The 19,345-nt window shown below is 53.2% G+C and overlaps 1 protein-coding gene across 2 annotated transcripts in view; it reads right to left on the reverse strand.

Annotated features, from left to right (window-relative positions):
* The window catches only part of GLIS1 (GLIS family zinc finger 1), a 215,025-nt gene that overhangs the window by 61,727 nt on the left and 133,953 nt on the right, over positions 1–19,345 (reverse strand). For both annotated transcript variants that reach the window (XM_033114807.1, XM_033114808.1), the window contains exon 4: positions 17,875–18,757. In XM_033114807.1, coding sequence (XP_032970698.1) covers positions 17,875–18,757 — 883 coding nt within the window. The remainder of the gene's footprint in view (positions 1–17,874; positions 18,758–19,345) is intronic.

The following is a 19,345-nucleotide window of genomic DNA, read 5'->3' on the forward strand; positions in this document are numbered from 1 at the left end:
TGGATCAAATGCATTAGTGCACGTAGACCAGTGCTTACCACAGTGAGGTCCATCCCTTTTAGCTAGGATTCCCTTGGGAACCCAGTCTCAAGGGTTAGCATCATTAGTCTATGGGTCCTGGAATTCAGCCTGAAGTATGGCTGTGTCCCAGTGCCCCGAGCAAGGCCTGGTACCAAATATGAAGCATCCGGGAGTGTGAGCTGCACAACACTGCCAAGTGGCAGGCCAGCCTCTGCTCCCACTTCCGGAGGAGAACCTCACCTTCCCTCCAGGGGCGAAGGTCCTGCCTGTTAGCAAGTCCTTCCTGATACTGAGCTGAGCCTGTTCCTAACAGCTTCCTCCCTCTGAGTTCTGAGATGGGGGGACGACAGAGGGGAGGAGAAGCCCCCCACCCCCATTTGTACCCACTCTCTAGGGCCCAAATCCGCCTGCCCTACTCAGTGGTGCTTCCCCTGGCCATTCTGGCCAGGAGGAACGATGGCTTCCTCAGGCTTGTAGAACCCACACTCACAGACACATGCTGCATGGACACCCAAAGATGTGCGGACACAGTCACACAGTCACAGACCAACACACACACAGCAGCGCACGATAGCCTGGCCCCTGGAGACACATTCAATCATACAGGAGTAGCCACAGATACTAACGTGCAGACATATGCCTGTGCGCACGTGCGCATGTACACCCCCCCCCACAAGCACACATCAAGACACGGTGATTAGCACCCAGAGACAGGCAAACACATATAAACAGGGCCCCAGAGGCATTGGGGAACTCTAGAAGCCAGGGAGCCTGGGTCAGAGCCCATTAGCAGAGGGGGTTCAGGCCTTCCTAGAAAGGGACTCGATTTACCCTGAACACGTCCCTTGGGGGCAGCTCAGGCTAATGCCGGAGACCACAGGTCTCCCCTTAGTCACTCAGCAAGCCTGACATCGAGGAGCTTTTCTAGAAGTGGCATAAACAGATATTCGAGACATAGTCTCTGCTTCATTCCATGCCATACACATTATCACACAAATTGCAAGACAATGACAATTAGAACAGCAACTGTCACAGACCAGTTAACTAGTGCGGAGAGCTCGCCACTTACTCCCTACACCAGCCTGCAGCCTGCTCCAGATGTTCTACACAGCAGGGTCCTGTGGTCTGGGATCGGCCTCACCCACCCCAGGCCATCTGCACTTCTGGCTTCCACTTGTAAGGTGCTGCTCTGAGTTCCCTCAGGGTCACTCTCCATGAGGCCCCGGTCAAGCACAGCTCTGAGCCTCAGTTTCCCCAGATGTCACTAGACCTTTGGTCAGCTTCTCCTGCAACTTGCCCACCGACCCTACCTTTGTCCCAGGTCCCACTCACCTCTGTCCCTAGCACCCTACACATTGCTGGGCGTATTCCAAGGACTCCATAAAGGACTGCTGAACTCCCTCCCTACCGTGGAAGACACTAGTGGCAGACCCTCCCTCTCGGTCTTCCCTGGGAGATCACGTGTACACGAGTCCTCCTTTCAGGGTCTGCTTCTGGGACACACACTTATACACTGTCTTACAGACGAGGAAACGAAAGCTTCCGAAAGGTAGAGTCACTTTCCAATGTCACACAGCACAGCCTGCCCTTGGTGGTTAATTCTGGGGAGGCCGCCTCCCCACCACTCATCTGAGGGTGTTGATGAGGTCCTGATGTCTGCTGGTTCCTAACTGAGGTAGAGGAAACAGCCCCACTTTACCCGCATGCCCAAGCCACATTCACGGTTCCAGCTGTGCCATTAGCCAGGAGCTCTGTGATCCTCGTTAGACATGGGGTCTAGATGTGAATACAGTTAAGAGGAGGAGGGCTGAGTTCAGCCAGGGTTTGACCACAGGCCTGCTGGAGGGGAGACACCCACCCCGCCCAACGCCTGGGCACCCTACCCTCCCAACAAGCGGTGCAGTCACTCCAGGGGCAGAGTGGGCGGCCCCATCTGGACCTGACGTTTTGTCAGGGGCCCTCACTGGACACCCTGGCCCAGCACAGAGGATACTTGGGCCAAGTTGGAAAACTGCTTGCAAATGCAGTGCTCTCCAACAACCTATATAAATTTGGAGAAAAGGGGTTATTAAACCCTGGGAAACTGCAACCAAAGACACTAACTACATTCTTGGAAATGCCTCTAGAATCAAGTCATTACCTGTTAGTGAACAAGAAGGGGGCAGAGATTTTAGTTAACCCCCTGGCAGGACTGTGTGGACGTGCTCCTGAGGCACACACACACTTACGTTCACACGTACTCACGCCTCTCCTGCTGCAGTGCAGCCTCGGGTCCCTGCAGCCCTGAGGACAGAGCCCGAGCTCTTCTACCTGACACACCAGTCCTCTGTTACCAGCCCTGATCACCTCTCCATCACTCAGTGTTCTGGGCCTCCAGGCCTTTTCTCATGCTGTTCCCTCTCTAGTGGGACACCCTTCTCATCCTTTCACACCAGGATAACTCTTACCTAGCCCAGGATACATCCTGGGGGTTTTTTAACTGGGGCCCTGAGTCTGTCCCCGCTCTAGACCATGAGCAACTCCTGAACAGGACTCCTGGCTGCGTGGCCGACGCCGAGCACAAGGCAGGCACACAGTAGGTGCATAGAGATGAATGAGTGAACACACGCACACACAGGTGCACACACACCATAGCTGCTCTGAGCTGGCCCTTGAGCAGCCCCGGGCACAGAGGCTGCTGCAGCAGCCACTGCATAGGAGGCCCGGCCCACCAGCCTGCTGTCTCTTCTCGGAGACACGTGCAGGTGCAGTCAGTAAGAAACGGATGAGAATTCAAGGCGGCCCAGCGGGAGTGAACAACTTGAACCACCCCAGTGTGTCCACTGGGAAAGGACAACCAAAATCATCCCCCACACTGCCCTTGCTGTATCTGTCAGGAATGTGCTCTCCTCCAGATACCAGATTCAGCTTTTCGTCTGTTTTCTCAGTGAATCTTATGGTATTGGCATTACTCTCCATTTTACGTATGAGGCTGAGGCTCAGAGAAGTTAAGCGCTGGGATTCCAAACCCTGGCCTCCCATTGCTTCAGGATACTCTCGTTAAGCATTTGCTATCCAGACAAAATTGCTCCCAATGCACACACTGGCTGGCCTGCTTTCTTTCCCAGACAATAATAATACTGCTCTTCAACAAGTTGCCTTCTGTGCCTTGGCTTCTAGGAAGCTCCAGGAAAATACAGGATTCAATCACAATTTACCTAAATGAGCTTAGGTTTTTTCATGTATGTCTGTCCTTTTCTCTAATCTCTATCAGTTTAACTACACATAGATCTTTTATGGTAAACACCCATGTAATAATAGAAGACCAAAACTCAATAAGGAATAAAATGGGCTAGAACAGAAGGGAACGGCCTAGACCACCACAGCAGGATTTTCCTGGTGTTTCCTCCACCTATCCCTGTTCACAGGACGAGACTGAAGCCCACAGAAGGGGAGCATGGACCGTACCTCAAGTGCTCCCAGCCTCTGCAGGCCTGGCTTCTGGCCTGAATTATCCACGAGGCACAGCAGGCACACTACCTAGAATCAGCTGACCTTTGAACTATGCAGGTTTGAACTGCGCGGGTGAATTGAAAACTTCCAGATAAGTGGGCCCACACAGTTCAAACCCATGTTGTTCAAGGTCAACTCACTCATGAAAATGTTTTAATGTAAAATCGAAAGAAAAGAAAGAACTTTTAAGTCCAAGAAAATGTTTTAACACATAATGTGAATATGTGGTCTTTACACCAATGTTGTCATAAAATGGAATTTTTCATATATTTCATGGAGGTAGGGGCCAAAGCCAAAAGTGCCAGGATCATGAATGTCACGATGAGGCCCTGCTGGCTTGACCCGTCTCACCAGTGAGTACGGGAAGCTCCTACTTCCCACCTGCCGGCTTCCTGGGGGCCCAGGCCTATTCTGCACTTCCCTTTCTGACAGGATCCAAAAGGAGCGTTTTCATGAACATTCTAGGGAGAGTGGGGCCTTGCCAGGTGAATCTAATTTATACCCTGCAATAACCACCTCAGACAGCTCTTGAAAGGCTGAAACCGCTGCCCGGCTGTGGGAGGGGATCCCCTGGCTGATTTTGCCAACCAGTTGTCAGGACAAACCTTCCTGGGTTCACAATGTGGAGACAATTAAAGAGCTGGGGCTTTGAAGGCACAAGCTGAGAACTTCCTGACAGAGGTGTTGACTGCGGGCGGCAGATCCTCCTTCCTCAAGCCTCAGGACCACACCTCGTCTTCCCCAGCCTTGAGCTGGGCTCACTGTGGGGGCAGAGTGGGAGCAGAGCTGTCCTGCGAAACACCATCCCACTCAGGGTCACGTGGCAACAGAACTCAGAGGAGCGGTATGGCAGGGAAATGGCTTGCCCTGGGCATCACCACTGACCCCAAATGACCCCAGGCATCACCGCTGACCCTCTGTGTGACTCTCCGCTGGCCACCCTGCTTCTCCAGGCCCCAGGGTCTTCACTGGGAAGATGGGGCAATGGTCCCAAAGACACGAGGTTGTCATGGGATTCTATGGGGTAAAGGGCAGTAAACAACTCCAGGCAGATGAGGCAGGATTCTCATTCCCACTGAACAGATAAGGTAACTGACACCAGAACAAGGAAATAGCTCGCCCCGCCAGAACAAGGGATCCAGTGAGGCCTTGGACACAGACCTGGATCCAGGAGCCCAGGAGGCAGGGTCTTCCGGAGGAGTGGTCACCTGCAGGCTTACTTGGATTCAAGTCCTGACCCAGCTTTCCTGGCTGTGGGACCTCCCCACAACCTCTCTTCTGCCCAGTGTGTGCGGCCACGAGCCATAGAGCCCCTCCACCTGACCTGGTTCCCTCACCCTTTCTCAGGGCTGGAGGCCAAGGCAGCTGCCCCCAAACCCCTCTCTTCCTCTGCCTCCCCTAACCTGTGAGGTCAGCTCTCGTACTTCACCTAGACTCCAGTGGGGGTGGGACACGAGGACGCTTGGGGCTCATGGCGCAGTCTTGATACAGCAACCCCCACCCGGTGCAGGCAATGTACTGAACCAGCTCCTGAAAAGCTCAGATTACATGCGATTGCTTTGAAGAGCTGCAGTAACTAATTCAGGTGCCTTGTGAGGAGTCCTCTGGGGCGAGTGCAATGAAAACAGGAAGTAATCAGAGCATGCTCAATCACAGAAACTAGCTGACACAGAAGGTATCCTGAAGCAGTGGGAGGCCAGGGTTTGGAATCCCAGCACTTAACTTCTCTGAGCCTCAGTCTCCTCATCCATCAAGTGGGAGAGTAACGCCAGTATCAAAAGATTCACTGAGAAAACACAGACAAGAGTGCACATCCCTAACAAATGCCACTTTCTTTTCCCACACTTCAAAGTAGTTGCCTTGGGGTAGTTTCATCATTTCCCCTGCTGCATTCTTGGCTGTAAAATAGGCCTTTTGTCATCAATTAATGCAAAATTGTATTCTTGCTCTATCTCTGGGCCCATGGTCATGAAAACAGGGTCTGTGGAGACGGAATTAATGATAAACAGCTGCAGCAACAGCAGCTAATTACTGAACATCTACTATGTGGAGGATTTGACTGTAAATTTCTTTCCAAGCCCCAGAAACAGCGTGGGAATGTGATGAGAACTCCTCCTTTTTGGGCCTCAGTTTCCAAATACATAAAAGGATTGAGCCAGATGGTTTCTAAGCTCCTGCCTGGGTCTCAAGTTCCATGAGCTGGTGGACTCAGGGTGTCACTGTAGATTAACGAGGGAGGGAAGTCAGGGCGAGGGAGGAGTGAACTAACATGTCTGAACACCTACTCTGCACCAGGCACTGTGCTGGCCACTCTGGGCACACTACCTATCTAGCGGAACCCAGACATGCATCTTGAACCTGAGCAATCCTCACCCCTGCCTTGAGTTTGTTGCAAAAACCCTCATTATACAGGGTAAGACTCCTGACCCTCCGCCTGGACCCTTCCCAGCACACTCCATCACTTCTACCCCACTCTCCCCTTTTCCATTCAATCACATTCATTTAGCAAAGAGTTGTTGGTCGTATTATTGTGTGCCAGGAACTGTTCCAGGCACTGGAGATGCAGCGGGAAACATGCCCTAAGAAGACTAGATTTCATGGAGCTCACATTTGAGTGCAGGGACAGATCATAGACAAACAAATATCAGGTAGTCTGAAGAGCAATGCAGCTGAAGGTGCCACTTAAGACATGCGGTAGTCAGGGAAGGCTTCCTGGAGGAGACATGACCTTCCATGAAAGCCTCTGTGGGCCTGAGTGAAGGGAGGTGAGGCTGGGGCAAGAGCATTCTGAGCAGACAGAATGAACATACAAAGAGCCTGAAGTGGGAACAAACTTAGCATGTTTGAGGAACATTCTCTCTTGCTCTGCTCCAGCCTGGAGCCACCGAGGCTGGAGCAGAGCAAGAGAGAATGTGGAAGGAACTGAGGTCTGAGAACTCAACGTGGGTCACACACAAACCCCTTCCTGTCCTCCATCTCCTTCCTCCTCCCCTGGGCCGTGCTAGGAATATGGAAAGATAACTATGGATGTCAGAATGTCTCAGTTCAAAGGACCTTAGGGATTCTGGAGTCCAAGCCTTCCATTTTACAGATGAGAAAAACGAGGCCCCAAAGGGTCTGGTGACTTTCCCAGAACAACAAGGGAAAGTGCAGAGTGCAGAGGTGGGGAAGAAACTGAGCTCTGAACCCCTGGCCCACGCTATCTGACTGACCAAGACTGACTGAATCAGGGTCATGAGGCCTCAGGGCTTTGAACTAATCAAAATCCTTATCATACACATGAAGAAACTGAGCTTCCAAGATCAGGTGGCTCTGTGTGCAGGAAGATAGCAAGGGGTGGGTGGGCAGTGGAAGTGAAAACTCGTGTACCACGCCTGCGTGGGCCCTTGCCCAGCAATCTGTCATCGTGCCTTTCTCATGCACATCAGAGGTGTGATGCTTGAGAGACCTGCCACTGGTTAAAGTCTCCCTGGGGCCTGCTGGGAGGTGCTTTGTGAAGCAGACCCTGCCAGGAGCAAAGGTGATTCTGACACGTGTGGACTCTACAAGCTGCCCGCCATCTCCCACTGCATGACCTCCAGCGGGTCATCTCCCTGCCTTGGGCCTCAGGTCCCCATCTGTCAAAGGGTGCTCCAAGAGTTTGGAGCAGCATCAGAGGAGAGTCCCTGGAAGGTTCTTCGCCAGTGCAAACCCAACACTAGCAAGCGTTCTTCAGAATTTGGGAGGCCAGTGATGATGCAGATGGAAGCAATGCATGTAAGCCCTCAACAAGGGCCTAGCATATAGTAGGTACTTGACAGACGGTGGCTCTGTTAGTGGGAAGGGCACGGGGCTTCGTTCTCTAGATCACTTTTGCTCTGTGACCATCCATGAGCCAAATCCTCTCTATGGGCCTCAGTTTCCACATCAGCAAAACCCAGAAGTGCAAACACAGGCCTTGGTACTTGATGAGCCTCCTCCTGTCCTGGGTACCTGGGGAGAAGGGATGGCGGCTGGCGGTGGAGGGTGAGGGAGCGCATCTTGAAGAAGTCCCCAAGGCATAGCAGACTCGTTTTTCTTCTTGACTTCCAATTGCTCTCATGTTCGTTGGCAACTCCTGGTCAGAAATGACCCTGTAGGCTCAACTGACTCCCAACACATGGAGTTCAGCCGATTCTGGGAAGCGCAAGTCATGGTTAAATGGGGGTGTAGAAAGCGACTTTGGGCAGTGGGACGATCATGGAGCAGGGAGCCAGGGACGTCAGGTAGAGTCCCAGATATGACACCTGGCCAGGTAGCTTCCATGCTGTGGATTTCAGGGACCCCCACTGTGAATCAGGGAGCCCCCCACTGCCCTGTGCATTCCTGGAGCACAGCAACTATCCATGAAAAGTGGGGCATTCTGGGGCCCCACCCAGGGCCTGGCCACGCCTGGGCAGGTACAAATGCTACTCTCAGCTCGAAAACCCTATGCCTTTCAGCTGATAAAACAAAGCGGCTGGTGGAGGGTTCACCAGTTGAACATGCACTCACTGAGTGCTTGGCTTGCTCCATGTCCAGCAGAGACCTCCCAGTCATGTCCCCAGAAACGCACAGTCCTGCAGAGACCTCCAGTCCCATTGTCTCTTCAGCAAGAAATGCACAGCTTAGCACCACCGTACCGTCTGCCCCCAACACACAGACGGATCAAGGGAGGCCGGGCAGGGGGTGTGGTGGGGCCAAGCGCAGGCTGTGCTCCTTCAGGGAGCCACCTCGCAGCCCTTTGGAAATCACCACGAGCAGGGTCATGGAGTCCCCGTGATGGACTCTCACTTTATCATTAGCCTCGTCAGAAGAATGCGTGCTGAGGAGGCAGCACTGCGCGAGTCAGTGCCGTAATCACTTACAGACCATGCTGGCCCCGGTCCTGGCAGTGGAAGGAGATTTATTGTGGAGATGGATGGAAAACAAAGAACAGTTGTGCAAACTTTACGGAGTTACATTATGGGAAATGCCTTTCCCATTTCCCACTGGTAAATGTGCTGGACGCCGTTTCCAAAGAGGATTGGGCTCCGTTACCCCATTGGGGGCAGACACGATGCCCAGGCCCTGGCTGCCAGCCAAGCCCTGCTGTCTCGGGGCACAGCCGACCCAGGATGCTCTGGAGGAGCCGGGGAAGAGGGCTCCTTCCTGGGCCTCTGGACCCTCACCTGCCTATTGTCACTCCCCGCCCCCCATGTACCCACCTGGACCAACATTCAACATGTTAACGTTGATCGCGTCACTCTCCTGCTCAGAACCCTTCCACAACTTTCTCTACTGCCCTCAGGGTCGAGTCCAAGCTCCTCATACTGGACTTTGAGGCCCTTTCAGGTCCAATTCCAACTGTTATTTCTGCTCCCAGCTCCCATGCATATAACACACTCCATGCAAAAGAGGACACCTACATGCCCTTCAAGGGTCAAGACTATCACATTTCAAAACTTTTGCATATGCTGTTCCATTTCCTTAAAATAGCTTTCCTCATGGTCTGCCCCTGAAAAGCTCCTAGGCTCCCCTCAATGTCCAGCTCTTATGACGTCCTGGGGGAAGTCTTCTCTCTCCTCTGTGGCACTTGGTTAATTCCCTTGCCCCCATCTTCATCTGATGTTGTACCCCCTGCTTCTAGAGTGAAATCCGGCACAGTGTGGGTGTCAATACAGCTGCATTGAAAAGTTGGCAGCAGGGAGACACTATAGCTGAGCTTAAGGCTCTCTCCTTAGGTGAGGGCACAAGTAGGGCCTCCTGAGTGTTCTGGGTCTTGGAGCGTCCGAGGTGACCGAGGCCATAGGGTCGTGTGACCCATCACCACTTCACAGATGAGGTCAGGACGCTGAGGTCTGTTACTGCAGCAGTCAAATGAAGCGCACGAAGTCGGCTCAGCCAACCCATCTGCCATCCGCGGAGACAGAGCCTATTAATGCCCAATCATGAAGTTTACCATTTCCAGGATGTCCCTCTTCGAAAACATGGTCTAGACGCTTTCTTAGAGTCACTGTTGATTTTATCTGACTTTCTCATTCCAGTAAGAGAATCATTTCAATTCCATTTACATTTAATTCAAAAGCTCTTTCCCCCTTTTATTATTTTAAATTCAATTCAGAGGGTTGTATGTGTTTTTTTTATCCTTAATTTTTTTCATATTCCATAAAGCAGTGTTGAATTCACAAAACTTGGCCAGCGTTCCTCAAGTGTGGTGCTCCCAGGAATTCTCATTTCTACAAGAACTTGGGTTTGATGACTTGGAGGAAAAAAAAAAAAAAAAAAGGAACAAGGGCTCCTGTTTTTAAGCACCACATATTTGCCAGGCATGAGGTAAGTGCTCCATATACATGATCTCATTGAATTCTTACAACACTCTCCCCTTTACAAAGACAGGACACTGAGGCTCAGACAGGCCATGTGACTTGTTTGAGATCTCACAGATGAGTAAGGGGCAGAGCAGGAATCTGAACCCCACGGGTTACCCTATGTGCTTACTTAGCCATCAGTCCACCCTGGCTCACCAATTCCTGGCTCAGAATTTAAATAAGGTGGGAAAGGAGGGGTCAGGGATGGAGAAGAGGGAGGGGTGGGGATGGGGAAGTGGATGGGAAGAGGGTAGGGTAGGGGATGAAAGTGGAGGTGAGGGGTGGGGGATGGGTAGGGGTGGCCTGTGGGGCAGGGAAGGGGGAAGCCCAGGAGAGCTGCAGACCAGAAACTGCATGTGGGGAGCATGTGGCTAGTAAGTTACATACCTGATGGGAAACCTACCTGGGGGGAACGCTCCTGTGAGGGTAACTGTACTCCGAGGCCAGTTACAGACAGAAGCACTGGAGTGGGAGTCAGAAACTCAACTTGATCCCCTCTGGGGAACCCTCTGCAGTTCGCGGAGCACAGACCCTCCACCCCTCACAGGGACTCTTCAGGCGCGAGCATCACAAGCTCCACTTTACAGGTGCACCCACTGAGATTCAGCAGTGAAGTGACTTGTCCAAGGTTGCACAGCCAGTCAGCAGCAGAGCTGGGATGAGTCTCCAGCTCCTCTGCCCTTCCCCAGGCACGGCATTTCCTTCTGGGGCCTTAGTTTCCCCCTCTGGACAGTGACAAGAGAAGGCCCTTAGTGCTCTGACCTAATCATGAGGCTGGAGCTTCAGAAAGCCCGAGTTCGATTTTTAAAAACGAGGGGGGGGGAAAGCATCCCAGTATAAGCCAAGATCTATGGAGGTGGAACCTTGGCTTCAAGAAGGGAAAGGATGTTTGCTTCTATTGGGCCCTCACTGAACACAGAATGCTAGGCATTGTCCCATTTCACAGCACAGGAAACTGAGGCTCAGCACAGCTAGGTTCTATCCAAGATCATAAAGCCTGTCCCTGGCAGAGTGGGGACTTATAAGAGCCGTATCTATTCCTTTGGGAATGTTGGCCATTGCGTGGTCACTATCCATTTTAGACTCTCCCTTTTCTCATCTCCTAATACAAACTGCCCAGAAAAATCAGATCCATCCATTGTGCACTTACTGTGTGCCAGGCATTGTGTTAAGTAGCTCATGTATAGTATGCCTCATGGAAGCCCGACCACTGTTCCATTCTCTACACTTTTCAGGTAAGAAACCAGAGGCTTGCAGAAGTCAGTTACTTGCACACAATCACAGGCTGGTAGACAGCCAAGCCAGGCTTCAAGTTAAGGCTTTCTTGCCGAAAAACCTTAAGTACCAAATGAGAGGGGTGAGCGTGACCATCTTTAAGGTCCCTCCAATCGTGTGACTTCATAGGAAATGGCTCTGGAGGATAGTATCCAGGCAACCTCACAGAGCCTTGGAGTCGAGAGGTTGGATGTCCACCAGGGGAGAGCCTCTGTACTGGGGAGCAGGCTCAGCTGTTCTGCCTCCAAGGCCAGGCCAGGTATCAAAGGGCATGGGGTCCCCAAGACACTCAGCCGCACCAGGAAACATTGTTATACACGGGGCAACACGTGCTGGGAGAGCGGGAGGCACAGAGGAAGGGGGAGGAGAAAAGGGGACACCGGACTGGGCTGTGAAGGATGGTTAGGAATTTGCTGGGCTGGGAAAGGCATTCCAGACGGAGGGACCAGCAAAAGCCATGGCCCAGAGGAGTGAAAGAATCTGGAAGGAAAAGAAGCCTCAGGGCAGGGAGAAATAAAGCAGGCATCCCAGGACTACTGTTAACTCTCTGGGTGACGCTGGGCCACAGATCCCCCTCTCTGGGCTTCAGCGTGCCCATCTAATAAATGAATAGACACAAGAACTGACGTGACCCCAGAGGGGTTGTTAACGAGGCACATCTGGAGGCCAACATGAAGCCTGCGTTCACCCAGGATGGTTTCCTACCCAGACCCTTCCATCTGGAGTGAGATGAGGCTCAGACTCCAACTCCCATTTCCAAAGGAGGTAGACTTGGTGACTTGAGCTGGTTGGACCAGCTTGGGCCTTTCTAGGCTCGTTTACAGGAGGGTTCTCCAGGGCAGGGGTTTTAAACCATGTTCCCTTTTGCAGCTTTTTAATCTCCACATGACCCCCAGCCTCCAGGAAAGAAGACTGTTTTCAGATGACTTATTTATTTTGGAGGTGAAATGTCTAATTCTTTATCCCATGAGCACTCTCTCCTCCAAGATAGAACAAAAGACCCATCGTGTCATCAGGGCAGGGGACAGCAACAGGCTCTCAAGGTGACTGGGCCACCGATTTAGGAAAATGAGTTAAATGCAAATGTCTGTCAGTTTCCCTGCTGGACTGAGGGCTCCTTGAGGCCAGGCTGGCTTTGATTCCCTTCTGTGACCTCAGGTCCACCAGGGCCTGGCACACAGGAGGTGCTCGGTGACCGCTTGCTGAATGAGTTTCAGATTTGGATATTCTCTTGATATTTGGAGCAGACTAATGATTCTCTGCCTGGGAGGTCGCATGGGGTCTCTCGAGTCAGTCTGAGACCTGGGTTCAAATGTGACCCATGATACACTTGGGGCCTGAACTTGGGCGTGAAATGGACAGCCCTTTCACTATCTGTGAAATGGGGATAATAATTCCAATCTCCAGGAATGTTCTGGCTGCGATCACACATGTGGGGAAGCCCCATATAAATTGAATAACGTTCCCGTCCCCCTTGACCGACTTGGACAAAGTTTTACAGCCAGGCCTCAAATCCTCAGCTCCTGGCTCCCTCCCTCCCTCCATCGTCCAGCAATAATATCACAAGATTCAAGGGCAGCGTCCTTCCCACGGTGCCAGAAGTCTCACATCCCATAATCTTGTCTCCAGACCCCCAGGTCCCAGCACGAGGCCCTGCACACAGGGCAGCCTACTCCTCGGGTGAGGCAAGTGATTCAGGAAGATTCTTCCCTCAGTTGAGGGTCACTTTCCCACAGTCTAACCTTCCCCAACTCTCGGCAGCCAGCTCCTTCGGGAAACATCCCCCCACTGAAGCCTCTTTGCTGTGCACTCCGGGCCCCTCACCACCCTCTCAGGGTCCGTCCTCTCCATCCAGTCTTTCCATGATGAGGATGGACTAACAGACCCGCCTGCTCAGATATTTCAGGCTCCTGGATAATTCCCAGGCTTGAGCCTGAGATGCTGAGGTGAGTCAGGGTGGCTGCTGGCCTGGAAACACGCCCAGCCCCCAAGGTTGGTCTCAGGCCACAGTGGGCGGTGAAGGAGCGATGCCCAGGGACTCCTCCGATGGCTGTGATTTGAGAAGCCCAGAGGGCTCTACTCTGCTGAAGGAAGAGACCGGGCAAAGGCGGGTAGGTGGAAGGCAGTGCGGCCCACGGAATGGTCCAGGCAACTGAGTAAGGTGATACAGAACAGGCCGTTTCTCTGGGAACGTCAGTAACACACGCATGGTAACGCATGGTGGACACAGCATGTCTCAGACTATGTTAGTTCTCTTTTCTCCCAGGACTTCCCGTGAGATATGATCCCAGGCCGCCAGTCACGCCTGACTATCAACTCACAGCCTGGCTCGGCAGGTGGTCATTATGTGTCCCCTGCCACATGGTAGACGTGTGACCTTGGGTAGTGATTTTGCCTCTCTGGGCCTCAGAGTTTTCACCAGTTTTTGTTCTGAAGATGGAATGGGGAATGGCCAACACTGAGCCAGGATGTAAGAATCTCTGAATCTCAATAAACAGCAACTCCCACTCCTTCCCCACCCGTCTTAGCACCCAGGGTCTTGTTTCTCAGGAGGGGTGGGGGGCTGGGAGCCCCAGGATTATGGAAGATGGGCTGGCCCTCTGGGAGGTGAGCAAGGCACTCCCAAAACGTCCAGCCAGGTGGCTCGTGTTCTGAGTTCCTTGGCTGGTTAAGGCCAATCAATAATGCTCAGGTTTTGGTTGGATACATTTCCCTGGTCCCAGGTGCAGTGGCACCCAGGACAGACTGGCACATGGCAGAGAGGGATGGGGACCAGTGGCCAGTGCCACTGCAGCTGCCAGAGGAACCCGGACAGGATGGGACCCCACGGCTCCAGCTGAGCATTGGGACTGGGAGGGTTGCACCACAGCCTCCTCCCTGAACCCCTGCCCCGGAGCGCCCTTCTAGCCCCAGTCACCGGACACTGCGTGGAGTAGAGCTCGCGCTCTGCCTCGCTGGCAGACACCTGGCAAGGCCACCAGCATGGATGACGGCCCTGCCTACCTCACCAACAGTGGAGGCTGCTGCAATTAGTCGATCTCACATCCAGCTCTACCACTGACTGGCTCTTTTGAGCCTCTGTTTCCTCATTTGTAAAAGAGTCACCAATGATCCTGTCCTAAGTCCTAGGGCTACTGTACGAATGTCCCGAAATGATCAGTGTGAAAGAGTGTGCTGGGGGAAGGAGGGAATTAACTAAGAACTTCCCTATGTCATCTCCTTTAACCCAAACAACAATCTCCAAAAGTAGGTACTATTATCTTACAACCAAGTGTGCATTAGCTCAGAAAGGCCAAGTCACCTGCCTCAGGTCACACAGCTGGTATGTGGCAGGGCGACGAAGGGACCTAGGTCTATGTGACTCCAGGTCTGTGCTTTTTACCTATCTACACCCATGTTCCACACTGTACTCACAGCTTTGGTAAAACTCTTCACAAAAGTCATGGACTGCAGTCATTCTTATTTCTTATAAAACCCAAGACGATGAGAGGTTTTCCTTTTCGCCCTGCCTCTCTTTTTCTTGACATGGACAAAAGCAAACTACAGTCTGCTAATTTCTGCAGTCTCAGACAATCAGAATTCCAACTGTCTGGGAGAGCCAATCTAACAAAGCAAGAAATTAATCTTTTCAAAGTTAACGTCTTAGAGGCGTCGTGGCAGTATTTGGGTTGGACGTAACCTTGCTATCGTAACACAGATGAAACCCCCAATTTAATATGGCTCAGACAACTCGGACAATGTAAGAAACATAACAGGATATTGCAAAGAGATTAGGGTGCTTCCTCTGGACGGCATGGACAAGCCAGAGAGAGGGCAGGGTGGGGGATGGATGGTGTGGTCTACTGGGCGGCCAGCGAGGTGGGTGCCAGTCCCAGGCTTGGCCTGAGGTCTAAGAGGCCTGGGCCGAGGAGAGCTGGGCTCCTTGAGACACCTCGAGGCCCGCCTGGTGCGGGAGCGGAGGCTCCACACTTAGGTTAAATGTAAACCAGCTGCAAGGACGGGAGTGTTACAGTTGGATGGAGTGAGGAAGGCTTACCTCATGAAAGAACTGTGGAAACGGCTGCTGGAAAGATAATAAAAGGATTAACTGCTATTTTAGTGGGCCATTTACTCTTCAATCAAAATGTCTCATCTATTTCCTGTTCTCCAGAGGCTCCAGGTCCAAAATTCCTTTGTCTATTACAGCACATGGTAGCAGAGGCCTGTCATGAGAAATTAATAATTTTACAGGGAAGGGTGATTTTCTTTATCTGGGTGCGGGCTGGGGCCCGCTCCTTCCCAGGGGTTGCCTACTGCACCAGCATCTGCGGAAGGGGAGCACTCCCATGGCTGCTGGGAGGAGCTCAGAGGAGATCTCTGCTACCATCTCCAGACATGGCACCCAGCAGGGCTGGCCGTAGGACCCCAGAGAATAATCAGTTGAACGGGAGAAGATCTACACCAACCACAGCACACCGGTTAGAAAGACGCGAGTCCACATTCCACTCCAACGGTCCCTAGCTGCGCGATCTTGGGCAGGTTATTTTTATTTGTTTTTGTTACTACTACCGTGTTTCCCCAAAAATGAGACCGGGTCTTATGTTAATTTTTGCTCCATGAGGGCTTATTTGCAAGGGATGTCGTATTTTTTTCATGTACAACAATCTACATTTATTCAAATACAGTCATGTCATCTTCTTCTGGAACCTCGTCATAACGTACTAAATGCGTCTGTTTGGCTGAGATCTTAACTGGGGCTTATTTTCGGGGAAACACGGTATTACTATCATGATTACTAGCCTCTATTATTATTGTTGTTATTGTTCATCTGTAACTGGCTGTGTGACCTGGGGCAAATTATATAATCTCTCAGCCTCCGTTTCCTCCTCTGTAAAATGAGGATTAATAGTATCCACCCCATAAGGTGGCTGAGAAGACCACGTGGAATTATCACTTAGAATACCCCCTGCATGTGGTCAGCACTCAGGAGCTGCTGGCCGGTATTATCGCCATAATCCCAAATCCCCAAAGAGGCAAGATGAAGTGTTCTTATAGCGGTAGATGGAAGGCTAGCTGTACCCCACCGAACTTTTGTTTCTTCATCTATAAAAAGTGTTGGTTTTATAAGACTCTTGTGAAGATTAAATGCAACCATGGGTGAGTGCAGACACAGCTTTTACATCATCTCCTGCTTGCAGCCCTTCTGGCCCGCCCCGCCCGGAGTCTATGCAAACTCTGTCCCAGAACCTGTCATTGATCTCCACACCCATCCCTGACTGTGAGTGCACCCAAGGCAAAGACCTTAGCAGGTCAGGGTCGGGTCCCCAGAGCCAGGCGTGAGCCAGGTGTAAGCCAGGCTGCTGGGGAGTCCTCAGAATCAAACAAGATCCCGGCAGGCTGGTCCAGGAGAAAGAGGCCTAGAGAGAGATCCTGAGACGACACCGAGTAATCTGGGTTTCTCCCACCCACGTTCTGCATTTACCAAACTGGAAAATGGGCAGTGAAGGCCTCAGTCATCTCCAACGGCCCTAATGGCCAACACAACAACTCCTGGATGCTATGATTCCACACGGGAGGCCTAGTGTGAGAAGGCCACTGACCACAGCACTCCGGGGTTCAGGCCACGCAGCCTCCACGTAGGCCCCACAGACACCAGTAGGACCTCCCCCCGCCGCCAGGAGACAGGACATAAATGACGACTGTAGCTCAGCAGCTGTCAGCTCCAGGGTCTCAGAGGGAGACAGGGCCCTCTGTCTACTAGCAACCGTGGCCCGTGCTGTCACTGGTCATCTCCTTCCAGGCAGGGACACGCCTTTCTGCAAGCTATGTGTCACAATACTCCCCAGAGAGTGGCCCAGCCACCAGCTCTCCCTCCTGCATACTCTTGGGCCAAAGGCATGTGATAAACTCAAAATTCTCAGCCTGTTCCCTCCAGCCTCTCCCCATGACCTCAGCACGCCAACCAGAGGTTCCCTCCTACTTCCGGGCTTTTGCAGAGGTTGTTCAGCCTCTTACTTGTCTCTGAAGTGAACTCCTTCTCATCCTCAAGACCCAGCCTCCTTGAAGCTGAATAAACTGGGCCAGTGGATCCCCACCTCACAGCAATACAAGCAGACGGGGACCAAAGGGCAAATACCTGTTCCCTGCAGGATGGAGTTTATGCCGCTGCTGGCCAGTACTTCCTGCTTCCTCCCTACTCCCACAAATGCTGCCCTGGCCTTTGAGCAGGGACAGATGTGTGTCCCCTGTTCCCACTGCACCCTTTCCCAGACTGAGTGCTCCATGAAGCAGGGCCCAGTGACAGTGACAACACAGAATGTGGAGGAACTCGACCTTGGCTATGACACTGTCCCTGCAGACGAGACACACTGCTTCCTTCCTTCCTCTTCTTCATCAGTGCCCCCAAGGGACCCACAGCTCTCAAGCACGTGCATGCAAGAGAGAAGGCTGGCCAAGCCTGCTCTGCCCTCGGAACACGTGTGTCATCAACTGAACATGGGACACGAGGCCATGTAGTTCACCTTGGGGTGGGGGATGGGGCACCTGGAGAGCACGCGGGGCGCTCCGCCAAGGTTCCACGTGACGGGGCCCTGGCCATCTTGACCAGCGGCTACATCCATGGCATTGGTCCTCCCCTCCTAACCACGGGAGATTTTAGCTAGCCGCCAGGTAAAGAGGCTCAGGTCGGCCTCTCCGGGCAGTGAGGGGGCGCTGCTTTGCCGGTCGGGCTGGACGCGGCCTGGCGGCCGTGGGAACTCACCATGCACTTGTTGGGCTTCTCGCCCGAGTGCACCCGCATGTGGATGAGCAGCTTGTAGCGGGCGTTGAAGGGCTTGTAGCGGCGCACACAGCCCGCCCAGAAGCACGTGAAGTCCTCACCCTTGCGCTGGTCGATGTGGCTCTTCTCGATGTGCCGCACCAGCTCCTCCTGCTGCTCGTAGGCTGCACAGCAGTCCACCCAGCGACACGCCTGGCGCCCGGCCACCACTCTCCCTGCCAGGCCCAGCCCGAGGCCACCAAGGCCCGGGCCTGGTGGCAACTGAGACAAGGGGTATGGCGGTGGCAGGCCCTGCTGGTGAGGCCCAAAGAGCTCTGAGAACTCGTCCGCAGGCTCCTGCTTCAGGAAGCCCGCCTTCCGGCAGGATTCAAGTTGCAAACTGCCCTCATGGCTCTCAGTGGTCACAGGGCCAGCCCGGACCCGCTTGGGAGGGCCCCCCAGGTCTCCTGGCAGAGGGGGGCTCCGGAGTCCATTTATGCAGGTGACCAGAGCCGTCTGGGAGGAGCGGATGATGGAGGTGATGTCGGAGGCGGCACAGGGTGAGGAGGAGGCTGAGGAGGTGGGCGGCAGGCCCAGGAGGCAGCAGCGCTTCAGGCCGCCCTCAGGGAGGTGGGCTTCAGGCGGGGGGCCTAGGCTGGAGCTGGGCTCACTGCCCAGAAGGTAGCAGGATGGCGCGGGGTTGGCGAGGCCTCGGCCTGGGACATCCAAGTCTGTGTGCAGGCCTGTGGCTGGAGGGGCCCGGCAGTGGGCAGACAGGGGTGCTCGAGCTTCCATCATGGCCCGGTACCCAGGCAGGGACTCCTGCTTGATGTGCTGTGTGGCCGGGAGGCCGCCATTCACATACATGGCCTGGGGTCTGGGTGACCTGGAAGACAGTGGCCAGGGAGGCCATGAGAGGGTGGGTACTGCACAGGGGGAGGTCCAGGTAGGGGAGAGCAGGGAGCCTGAGGACCGAGGGCCAGGGACGCCCAGAGCAAGAGAGGAAGGCAGAGGGCTGGAAGCAGAGAGAAAGGGGGGCAGGGGACGGAGGAGGACAGACTGGTTGTCTGGTCAGCAGGGAAGAATGTGGAGGAAAAAGGATAGAGAGGAGAAGAGGAGTGGGGCTGGGGAGAGGTTCAAAAAGGGCAGGAGGCCTGAAGAGGAGAACGCAGGAAGCAGCATTGTTTCATCTGCTTACCAAGGCCGGCCCACCTCCTCTGCCCCTGGGTGCCATCCCACCCTGTCTCTGAAGCCTCCCCAGGGTCTGCTCTGACCTACTCCCCCTGACCTTCTAGTGAGTTCTGGAGGAAGGAAGCCAAGGTTGACGTTTTGAAGGATACCCAGGTCCAATCTGTCTTAAATTTTGCTTTTACATGTTCCTTAAATCTTTGTTCATTTTTATAATCTTTCGTAGTCCTGAACAATATTAATTGTGTGGCATTTTGCCCCCAAACAATCTGTCTTTTCCACTGTG

The sequence above is a fragment of the Rhinolophus ferrumequinum genome, chromosome 9, assembly GCF_004115265.2.
Source record: "Rhinolophus ferrumequinum isolate MPI-CBG mRhiFer1 chromosome 9, mRhiFer1_v1.p, whole genome shotgun sequence".
NCBI lineage: Eukaryota > Metazoa > Chordata > Mammalia > Chiroptera > Rhinolophidae > Rhinolophus > Rhinolophus ferrumequinum.